General features: G+C 36.7%; 1 protein-coding gene across 1 annotated transcript; it reads left to right on the top strand.

Moving 5' to 3' along the window:
- Positions 1–4085: 4085 nt before the first annotated feature.
- LOC124461035 (testis-specific chromodomain protein Y 2-like) lies at positions 4086–5300 on the top strand. Its single transcript, XM_047012628.1, has 2 exons — positions 4086–4781; positions 4849–5300. The coding sequence occupies exons 1-2, from the start codon at positions 4257–4259 to the stop codon at positions 5233–5235; spliced, it is 912 nt and encodes a 303-aa protein (XP_046868584.1). The 5' UTR covers positions 4086–4256; the 3' UTR covers positions 5236–5300.
- Positions 5301–11989: the final 6689 nt, after the last annotated feature.

Genomic DNA, 11989 nt, shown 5'->3' with positions numbered 1-11989 from the left:
AGGACTGGTCCTTTTACGTTTCGGAGACTCATTCATAAGCGATAAACTTCTGAACTGAGTCTCCACCGCAGTAAACTCCGCTTGGAGTTTATTAAAACCTGCCCTTAAAGTGTCAAAACTATCTCTAGTCCGCCTCATGAAAGAGCGCATCTCATTCTCGACCTCCCGGCAAGCATCACATCCATATTTTAAGCCACCACCTTTAGCAATAGACTCCTTGATTCTGCCTGTGTAACCTGTACACTTGACGTGAACCGCATTGTCACACAACCAACAAAGAATATAATCATGGGAGTCAACCGCATTAGTGGCAACTATGCAATTATTTTTTGAGCAGACAACCATTTTATCAAAAGTTTAATTTAATTACAAAAGGAAATACAAAAAAATAAAAATTCTAAAGGTAAAAAATCTGTGTATAAGAATATACTGACCAGTCCTGACACAAGGGTTAATGTGCAGAGTAAGCCTTCACAACTAAAGAATAAAAAGAAATGAAAACACAAAAACAAAAACACGTATCACAGAGTCGCGGGTAGGCAAAAGACGAGAGCGCAAATCAATCAAGAATAGGAAAGAGCGGGAGAGCGCGTCAAATTGAACACATGCAACAACAATTTGTACGCAAGAGCGCGAAAGTTAGTTAAAACGGTAAAGACACAAAAGCAAAATAGATAAACAAAACAACAACACCGCTAATGCAAGTATTGTTGTAAGTTTTGATTTTATTTAAATTTAAACAAAAACGACAGCAAGAATTCGCGAAATGAAAATAAAATTCGGATGTTGTAATTGTTATTAATTAAACCGATAATTTAAGAGTTATATAAAAGTATTTAATCGCGAGAAAAAATAAAAGTTGATAAGCGCAAAAAAATCACGTCCGTCCTCTGCAACGAGTGAAAGTTTTTGACCTGATTTTGACCTGAATGCTTTTCGTGGGAGGTGTAGGGCTAACTTGTTATCTCGTAACTGTTCTAAGTGCAAAATTATGCCTTTTCATAGAGGTTCTCCCCAATTAGCCAGTTACTTTTTAAAAAAATTAATATTACTTCCTAATTATTATATGTTTATAATAACTATAAGTATTATAATTAATATAATACTTTTTTGGCGGTTAACGGTTTGGGTTCTTAATGGACCATATACTTTGAATAGGGATTCCAGGGAGAAAGAAAAATACTCCAATCTTCATTCGTTGAATTCAAAATATGAACTGATTTTATTTACAAAAGTACGAAGTTTATAAAGGGAATCTTAGGCTCTAGGAGGTAACAATTAACTTAACCCTCTAAAACTTTAAAATGCCTCAAGGCATATATCGCTAATTAATAAAATCATTAATTCTGACCATTTTCTTAATCATTTGGGAAATTATTTAATGTTAGAAAGTTTAATTTGTTTATTTCTAACTTAAATAAATTTTCAAAACAGTATTAGTTTTTATTGTTTGTTATATTTTATGACAATCGATTAAAAACTCACGAGCCTTAGAGGGTTGATGTTTTAAAGGCCCCATTACTACGACGTAATGGCCGCTATTTTTATCCGATTTTAATGAAATATATGTCATTCGACGGGAAATTCAATTAACTTAAGTAGTTTAAGGAAAAAAGTACTTTAGTACAAATTAGTGTCGCCCAAAGGACCAAAAATTTCATGCAAAATTCAGATTTTCAGTTGGCTCAAAATCGACAGTTGGGGCTAAATTAAAAATTTGTGGCGTGCAGTTTATCTTAGTATTTCTAGATCTACAACTTGTTTAAAGAAATCATTCTTCTAAATATGCCCACTCAAAACCTGTGTTATCTTTGTTCAAGTGCACCTGTGGAAAAACGGAATAAGCCAAGAAGCCCATTTTTACGGTTTATCATCTGAATACAATAACCAAAAACCAACCAAAATTATTCTATTATGTTACTTAGGAGCCGAGAAAATCAGAACTGCATAAATTCGTGGCCGCTACTGTACATATAAGTTCGTTGAACCAAGTTTTATTTGGAAAAGGAGGATCGAAGAAAAGAAGAATAGAAAATTGGGTATAGCGGTCGTACACTCCACGAAGATCGGTGGTCAGTTAACGAAAAAGAAATTATAATTGAAAAATAAAAGGGACTCGTTAAATAAAATTTGGAACAAAAATTTAATTGAAAATTTAAATTTTATATAAATAAATTAGAAAAAAAAGGATAAAATAATATTTGTTTGATGAGACTCGATTTCGTGAGTGTTTGTGACGTCCGTTCAGTTCCATCAGGAAGAGTAGCTGGGGAGTCCGATCGGACAAAAAGGTGAGTCGTCGTCGGGATGGAGTCGGGCCAGACATTTTAATGCCGTTTGATTCTACACCGACTAGACCCAGAGAAGAATTTCCCGAGACAGGCCATAAGCTGGCCCGTCGCAATTTTTGGGTAGAGAAGAAAAACACGGTGAGTCATGCTTCCGATAATAACATTTGGGTATATAGGCAAATTGGTCACTGCCGGTGTAGGTACCTAAGAAACACAAAAAAAAAATCCGTGCACCATTCCTTCCCATCAGTTGGAATTTTGGAGCTGACCAAAGGATAGACCCAGGGATAGCCTGCACTTATGAAAGAAAAAATCGGAGGGACGGGGGTAACTTCGATCGCGTCAATGTTTGTATATTCAAAATTGTCTATGATAATATGTAATTATATTTAAATGTTTTTAGATTCTCTTCAAGAAAGTTAATTAATTTTGAGTAATTTAAAAGTCTAAATTTCCAATTTTTTTCTTCTGATATGGACTCAGCTGCTTCTAATGTTGGTCTTCCAATCAAGAAATGACCGGGAGCTAACACCTCGTTGTTGTCCATGTCTTCACCCGTCGTATACAACGGCCGTGAATTTAGTACGGCTTCTATCTCGCACAACAATGTTGCCAGTTCCTCAATTGAGATTACTGTCTCCTATTACTCTTTTTAAATGATTCTTGACCGACTTAACCCCAGCTTCCCAAAAACCTCCGAAGTGAGGTCCGCCCGGGGGAGTAAAATGACAGTTTATTTGTTCTCGTTCTAGGACAGGAGCAATTTGGACGTTATCTTGAACTGCTTTTTTAAGCTCTCCATCGAGTCGCTTATCCGCGCCCACCAAATTCGCTTCTCATAAGGTTAATTCCTCCGTGAAGGGTTTCCTTATGAGCATCTTTAATCAACAGCATTGTTAAATGTGATTTATCTAAAATCACAGAATGTTTAGTATCAAAACATATGTTGGCATTTTGCAATCGTGTAAATCGCGTAAAATTCCATCGTTATCCAAAAATGTATGTAGGCATAGAATTTAGCTTTTTATGTCAATTTGCTTGTTCTCTGTAAACATGATATCTCTCTGCTAAATTGATATGCCTGTTGGTGTTTAATAATGAGATTTTTAGCATCTTATGCTCGTTGACGGTTAAATATGATGGGTACACTTTATCTCTTTGTTTAATGCCAATAAATCGTATAGAGGATACCTAAATACCTAAAAAAAAGTGTGGCAAATTGGCAGCCCGCTGGCGTCCCGGTCGCGCACCTCGACTGGTGTCCCTTGATCCTCAAGGAGATGAAGGTGTTTCTTTTTATCTTCTCGGACTACGCACGTTTCAGTTTTTTTCTTTACTTTACTTTACTTTTTTTTTTGGTTTCTTTAGAGAACGACTTTCTTACATGCCCTTCCAGAATAATATTTTTTTCCTTCTTCGTCTTTTTCAGTTTGCCTCAAACACTCTCCATTCTTGCTCTGGCAGCCAAAGATTGTATTCTGAACTCTATTTGTTTTATGAAATCAAGAAATATTGTAAACTCAACAATATTTTTGTTTGTAGAGAATAGTGCGAACAAAAGTTTCAAAAAGCCCGCGTATTTGTGTATCCGAAATGTGGCATCTGGCAACACCATCTCAAAATTTGACCGTTTCTTTTAGCCGGAAACAGCTACTTTTAGCTGTAGTGCCGCTAAAAACATACATTTTCTTTTGGTAATTACACAAAAACTACGATATACATAAATCGCCAAGGCGATTTTATCTTTCGTTCGATACCAAATGTATATAGCTTAAGCGCGTTTTGGGCCCGAGTAGCTTAAGTAAATATTTCCTTTATTTCCATCAGTCTGGCAACTTCTTTTTTAATGTCGTGTGTCTGAAAAAAAGTTTATTTTCCTGTTTGGCCACAGCTCAAAATAGAAGTAGAAAAATTACCGATCTAAGTTTAATTTCCTATGCTAATGGAGAACTAACCCAAAGGAGCATGATGAACGTGACTCCGAGACTAGCAGAACCCTTAGCTAAGAACACCAAACCGACTCCAACACTGTCTTCCAAGGAATTCGTCGTCGAGAAGATAACAGGTAAAAGGTTTTGGAATGGTCGTCCCCAAGTCCGTATCAAATGGCTGGGCTGCCACAGAGATGAAAGCACTTGGGAGCCTCAGGAAAATATGACTAATTGCTTGGACATGCTTTGTGATTTTGAGGCTGAACTTTACAAGAAAAAAATTAAGAAAGAACAATTGCAAGAAAACGTGCCTGCCACACCTTCTCCTATACGGTGCCCCCTTAGCACTTCTTTGTCATTTTCTGGATCTGGTTCATCTTCACTGGAACCTTTTTCAAGACATAGAACTCGGAATTCTGATGAAAAGCAAGGTCGTAAGCAGATAATCAAGACTATTCAACTGAATAAGTTACCTACTATATGTCGCGAAAATGACATGCAGCAAAATAAAGAAACTCAAGTTTACTCCAAGGATTCTGTTAATAAGGTTCTAAATCACGTAAGAATTTTAATTTACCATAAATAACGCATCAATTTATATATTTGCAAATCACTTTGATCCAAAGATTTCTGGAGGTAAAACTGCCCAGATGTTAAATGCGGATTGCTGCCATGAGAGCCGGGAAGCCCCTAGTAGACACAAGCCCCCTTCCGCCACACCAAATAACATATTGACTCCCAAGGCAAATGGAATACATAAACAATCTGACAGTCGTTCCGCAAGGAGGGTAGCACTACGTACGACAAAAGGTCCACTTAACAGTGAGGGAGTGCCTGAAATGGATAAAATATTACATCATTTCCGAATGGGCGAATATCTTTATTTATTCGTCCAATGGAAACAGAGTAGTCTGAAAAGTGCCGTACTCCTCACGGATATTATCGACATTTATTCTCAGCAAATAATTGAATATATGGAGGCAGCTAGGGTGGTCAAACCCAGCAACAACTAACATAAACATAATATTTCACAAGTCAATATTATGCATCATACACTTGATTAAATTTTATTCCTGAACTCAAATCGAAATCTATCTCTCTTCCATCGTGTGCAGTTTTTTATTTTTCTGATCAATCTATTTCTTATTTATTTGCTAATTTCTTCTCAACAACTCTAGTGAGATATATCCATATCGTATAAAAAAATCCAACTGCATTCTTAATCCTATTATAACGGAATGTTCGGTAGCTAAGGAACTAATGATGATTAAGCCGCGCTTGTGTCCTGAAGTTCTGTGCGGAGTCATTGTGTTCACCTTTACCGAAGCATTTTGAGTTGAATGTTACAGTGTCCAAGTCTCCAACTACGTAGAAGGATTCGTTTATTTTACCTCTTCACAAATGTGGCAATAAATCCGACGTCACTAATCACAGAGGAATTTCTAAATTTTCAGCGGTACCTAAACTATTTCAGAAAATTATGACGTCTCAAATACAGCAGTTATGTAAATCTATTTTTTCGCCATACCAGAATGGGTTTTCCAAGAATAGATCTACCACAACTAACCTTTTACAGTTTACATCCTGTAATCCAAAGTTTTAAAAAGCAAAGGCAAACTGATGTCATATATACGGATTTCAATAAGGCTTTCGATTCGGTAAACCTGCCTTACTATTATATAAGCTGAATTTGGTTAGCTTTTCGGATGCTCTGCTTGCTTGGATTTCACAATATCTAAGCAATAGGAGGCAGAGGGTTCTTTTTAGGTCCTCTCTTTCTAAGTTCATTTGTGTTGAATTAGGAGTCCCACATGCCAGTTACCTTTGCCCATTACTGTTTACCATCTTCATTAATGATCTCCCCACCGTTCTTCCTAATTCCAAAATCTTGAATGCTTTGTCTAAAATCGATAATCGCATCGAAGACTCTTTCATGCCACATCCTGCAAGCAGACTTCTTATAATATCGTGTCTTCACATTTTTCAAATTGGATAGCTCGCGAGAGAACCAGGGAGGTTTGTTAAGCCGCTCCAGCCTACCAAGAGGCACACAAATATCAAAGAGTGAATTCAGAGTATCATAGAAAAAACGAACAGCCGAGTTCATATCACTACAATTGTACAGATAAGACCAATCGGTAGTAGCAATGTTTTCATTAAGGCTGGCAAAGTCAGTCTTACGAAAGCACCTAGTTAGTGGTAACTCATTTGAACCAAGTAATGGTGAAAGCAAGGGCAAATCAATTTTTAAATTTAATGTAGGATGAAATTTGTCTTCTGGAAGAACAAATGGTTCGATCCTAGAAACCTCACAATAAGAAGAATCCAATACAAAAATAAGATCTAACGATTTTCCATTAGAATTTAAGACAGGATTGACTTGGGATAAAGATAAGCCTAGAAGGCCATCAATAAAGTCATGTGACAAAGAGGGCAGCAACGTGGTAGATTCATCTGTTAGTGACCATGCTAAAGCGGGTAAATTAAAATCACCTACAACTATGAGCATGTCTTGACTCGAAACTAAAGAGGAGACAATCTGAATTGCCTCTAAATGATTTCAATATACCACCATGTCTGACAATGGTGGAATATAGGAACAAGTAATGAAAGCATTAAAAGATTTAAAATTTACTTTAACACCGACAAACTCAATCTTCTGGGTACTAGAAAATTGAATCATTTCAGATGATAAAGCAGCATCCACAGCTATCAGAACGCCACCACCTATGCGAGAAATCCGGTCACGTCTGAAAATAGAAAAGTTTGTGGAAAAAACCGATGCATCAGCAATATCAGGTTTTAGCCACGTCTCTGTGAAAGCTAGAATGTTATGCTCAAAAGAAAGACTATCTACATAGAGATTAGGAAGTTTAGATTTCAGTCCTCTAACGTTCTGGTAACCCAGGTTAAGGGACGAAGCTAGTTTTTTGACACACCAGCAGATGCTGATGTGGCAGGAATAGTATTAGTTGTTGTTGTAGGCAAGCGAATCGGTTGCCGATTTTTCTTTTTTACAGTATATTCCTTAACTATTATATGTTTAGGCCAAAAATCTTCTCGACATATAGTGTCGAAGATATTGGCAGAAACACTAATTTTAAAGGACGAAATGTCCCGAGAATAGGAAAATTTCAACTTCTCCACCGCAATATTCGAGACGTTAACTTTCTTCCGAATATAGGCTATTACATCATCAGATGTGACAACAGGGTCTAGCCTAGAAACAAATATATGTTTCTTTGGTGGTATGCCAACGAGAGGCCGCGGTCCCGAAGCGTCAGCCGCAGCAGTAACGTTGGACAAGTCACCCACTGCAGCAGTCAACTTGTTCACGGGGCCCTCGATACTTTTAGAACTATCGGCAATTTCCATTGGAATGGGTAATTGCCCAGACACATCGGACACTACAATAGGCATCGTTTTTAAGAGATCATTCCCAGGTGATACCGGTAATTCATTACTAATAGCATTCACAACCGGGCTCTTAAACGATATCAATTGCTGTACATTAGGAGTGGACGGTGCATGAGACCGGTCGGGGACGATAAGAGACGCTGGCGGATCTACAGATACAGAAACACCCCAAGGACTGGTCCTTTTACGTTTCGGAGACTCATTCATAAGCGATAAACTTCTGAACTGAGTCTCCACCGCAGTAAACTCCGCTTGGAGTTTATTAAAACCTGCCCTTAAAGTGTCAAAACTATCTCTAGTCCGCCTCATGAAAGAGCGCATCTCATTCTCGACCTCCCGGCAAGCATCACATCCATATTTTAAGCCACCACCTTTAGCAATAGACTCCTTGATTCTGCCTGTGTAACCTGTACACTTGACGTGACCCGCATTGTCACACAACCAACAAAGAATATAATCATGGGAGTCAACCGCATTAGTGGCAACTATGCAATTATTTTTTGAGCAGACAACCATTTTATCAAAAGTTTAATTTAATTACAAAAGGAAATACAAAAAAATAAAAATTCTAAAGGTAAAAAATCTGTGTATAAGAATATACTGACCAGTCCTGACACAAGGGTTAATGTGCAGAGTAAGCCTTCACAACTAAAGAATAAAAAGAAATGAAAACACAAAAACAAAAACACGTATCACAGAGTCGCGGGTAGGCAAAAGACGAGAGCGCAAATCAATCAAGAATAGGAAAGAGCGGGAGAGCGCGTCAAATTGAACACATGCAACAACAATTTGTACGCAAGAGCGCGAAAGTTAGTTAAAACGGTAAAGACACAAAAGCAAAATAGATAAACAAAACAACAACACCGCTAATGCAAGTATTGTTGCAAGTATTGTTGTAAGTTTTGATTTTATTTAAATTTAAACAAAAACGACAGCAAGAATTCGCGAAATGAAAATAAAATTCGGATGTTGTAATTGTTATTAATTAAACCGATAATTTAAGAGTTATATAAAAGTATTTAATCGCGAGAAAAAATAAAAGTTGATAAGCGCAAAAAAAACACGTCCGTCCTCTGCAACGAGTGAAAGTTTTTGACCTGATTTTGACCTGAATGCTTTTCGTGGGAGGTGTAGGGCTAACTTGTTATCTCGTAACTGTTCTAAGTGCAAAATTATGCCTTTTCATAGAGGTTCTCCCCAATTAGCCAGTTACTTTTTAAAAAAATTAATATTACTTCCTAATTATTATATGTTTATAATAACTATAAGTATTATAATTAATATAATACTTTTTTGGCGGTTAACGGTTTGGGTTCTTAATGGACCATATACTTTGAATAGGGATTCCAGGGAGAAAGAAAAATACTCCAATCTTCATTCGTTGAATTCAAAATATGAACTGATTTTATTTACAAAAGTACGAAGTTTATAAAGGGAATCTTAGGCTCTAGGAGGTAACAATTAACTTAACCCTCTAAAACTTTAAAATGCCTCAAGGCATATATCGCTAATTAATAAAATCATTAATTCTGACCATTTTCTTAATCATTTGGGAAATTATTTAATGTTAGAAAGTTTAATTTGTTTATTTCTAACTTAAATAAATTTTCAAAACAGTATTAGTTTTTATTGTTTGTTATATTTTATGACAATCGATTAAAACTCACGAGCCTTAGAGGGTTGATGTTTTAAAGGCCCCATTACTACGACGTAATGGCCGCTATTTTTATCCGATTTTAATGAAATATATGTCATTCGACGGGAAATTCAATTAACTTAAGTAGTTTAAGGAAAAAAGTACTTTAGTACAAATTAGTGTCGCCCAAAGGACCAAAAATTTCATGCAAAATTCAGATTTTCAGTTGGCTCAAAATCGACAGTTGGGGCTAAATTAAAAATTTGTGGCGTGCAGTTTATCTTAGTATTTCTAGATCTACAACTTGTTTAAAGAAATCATTCTTCTAAATATGCCCACTCAAAACCTGTGTTATCTTTGTTCAAGTGCACCTGTGGAAAAACGGAATAAGCCAAGAAGCCCATTTTTACGGTTTATCATCTGAATACAATAACCAAAAACCAACCAAAATTATTCTATTATGTTACTTAGGAGCCGAGAAAATCAGAACTGCATAAATTCGTGGCCGCTACTGTACATATAAGTTCGTTGAACCAAGTTTTTATTTGGAAAAGGAGGATCGAAGAAAAGAAGAATAGAAAATTGGGTATAGCGGTCGTACACTCCACGAAGATCGGTGGTCAGTTAACGAAAAAGAAATTATAATTGAAAAATAATAGGGACTCGTTAAATAAAATTTGGAACAAAAATTTAATTGAAAATTTAAATTTTATATAAATAAATTAGAAAAAAAAGGATAAAATAATATTTGTTTGATGAGACTCGATTTCGTGAGTGTTTGTGACGTCCGTTCAGTTCCATCAGGAAGAGTAGCTGGGGAGTCCGATCGGACAAAAAGGTGAGTCGTCGTCGGGATGGAGTCGGGCCAGACATTTTAATGCCGTTTGATTCTACACCGACTAGACCCAGAGAAGAATTTCCCGAGACAGGCCATAAGCTGGCCCGTCGCAATTTTTGGGTAGAGAAGAAAAACACGGTGAGGCATGCTTCCGATAATAACATTTGGGTATATAGGCAAATTGGTCACTGCCGGTGTAGGTACCTAAGAAACACAAAAAAAAAATCCGTGCACCATTCCTTCCCATCAGTTGGAATTTTGGAGCTGACCAAAGGATAGACCCAGGGATAGCCTGCACTTATGAAAGAAAAAATCGGAGGGACGGGGGTAACTTCGATCGCGTCAATGTTTGTATATTCAAAATTGTCTATGATAATATGTAATTATATTTAAATGTTTTTAGATTCTCTTCAAGAAAGTTAATTAATTTTGAGTAATTTAAAAGTCTAAATTTCCAATTTTTTCTTCTGATATGGACTCAGCTGCTTCTAATGGTGGTCTTCCAATCAAGAAATGACCGGGAGCTAACACCTCGTTGTTGTCCATGTCTTCACCCGTCGTATACAAAGGCCGTGAATTTTGTACGGCTTCTATCTGGCACAACAATGTTGCCAGTTTCTCAATTGAGATTACTGTCTCCTATTACTCTTTTTAAATGATTCTTGACCGACTTAACCCCAGCTTCCCAAAAACCTCCGAAGTGAGGTCCTGCCGGGGGAGTAAAATGACAGTTTATTTGTTCTCGTTCTAGGACAGAAGCAATTTGGACGTAATCTGAACTGCTTTTTTAAGCTCTCCATCGAGTCGCTTATCCGCGCCCACCAAATTCGCTTCTCATAAGGTTAATTCCTCCGTGTAGGGTTTCCTTATGAGCATTTTTAATCAACAGCATTGTTAAATGTGATTTATCTAAAATCACAGAATGTTTAGTATCAAAACATATGTTGTCATTTTGCAATCTTCCCCCCACGCGTAAAATTCCATCGTTATCCAAAAATGTATGTAGGCATAGAATTTAGCTTTTTATGTCAATTTGCTTGTTCTCTGTAAACATGATATCTCTCTGCTAAATTGATATGCCTGTTGGTGTTTAATAATGAGATTTTTAGCATCTTATGCTCGTTGACGGTTAAATATGATGGGTACACTTTAATGCCAATAAATCGTATAGAGGATACCTAAATACCTAAAAAAAAGTGTGGCAAATTGGCAGCCCGCTGGCGTCCCGGTCGCGCACCTCGACTGGTGTCCCTTGATCCTCAAGGAGATGAAGGTGTTTATTTTTATCTTCTCGGACTACGCACGTTTCAGTTTTTTTTCTTTACTTTACTTTTTTTTTTTGGTTTCTTTAGAGAACGACATTCTTACATGCCCTTCCAGAATAATATTTTTTTCCTTCTTCGTCTTTTTCAGTTTGCCTCAAACACTCTCCATTCTTGCTCTGGCAGCCGAACATTGTATTCTGAACTCTATTTGTTTCATGAAATCAAGAAATATTGTAAACTCAACAATATTTTTGTTTGTAGCGAATAGTGCGAACAAAAGTTTCAAAAAGCCCGCGTATTTGTGTATCCGAAATGTGGCATCTGTGAGGGAGTCTCTGAAATGGACAAAATATTACATCATTTCCGAATGAGCGAATATCTTTATTTATTCGTCCAATGGAAACAGAGTAGTCTGAAAAGTGCCGTACTCCTCACGGATATTATCGACATTTATTCTCAGCAAATAATTGAATATATGGAGGCAGCTAGGGTGGTCAAACCCAGCAACAACTAACATAAACATAATATTTCACAAGTCAATAATATTCATCATACACTTGATTAAATTTTATTCCTGAACTCAAATCGAAATCTATCTCTCTTCCATCGTG

This window comes from Drosophila willistoni, unplaced genomic scaffold (assembly GCF_018902025.1).
Source record: "Drosophila willistoni isolate 14030-0811.24 unplaced genomic scaffold, UCI_dwil_1.1 Seg186, whole genome shotgun sequence".
NCBI lineage: Eukaryota > Metazoa > Arthropoda > Insecta > Diptera > Drosophilidae > Drosophila > Drosophila willistoni.
Note: the sequence above shows the minus strand (reverse complement) of the source record. Positions and strands in the feature narration are given on the sequence as shown.

Bases quoted from the DNA above. Each gene is read 5' to 3' on its own strand.
- LOC124461035 (XM_047012628.1), top strand. From the start codon at position 4,257: ATGATGAACGTGACTCCGAGACTAGCAGAACCCTTAGCTAAGAACACC. The intron at 4,782-4,848 runs GTAAGAATTTTA...TTTGATCCAAAG, and splicing joins TTAATAAGGTTCTAAATCAC to ATTTCTGGAGGTAAAACTGC.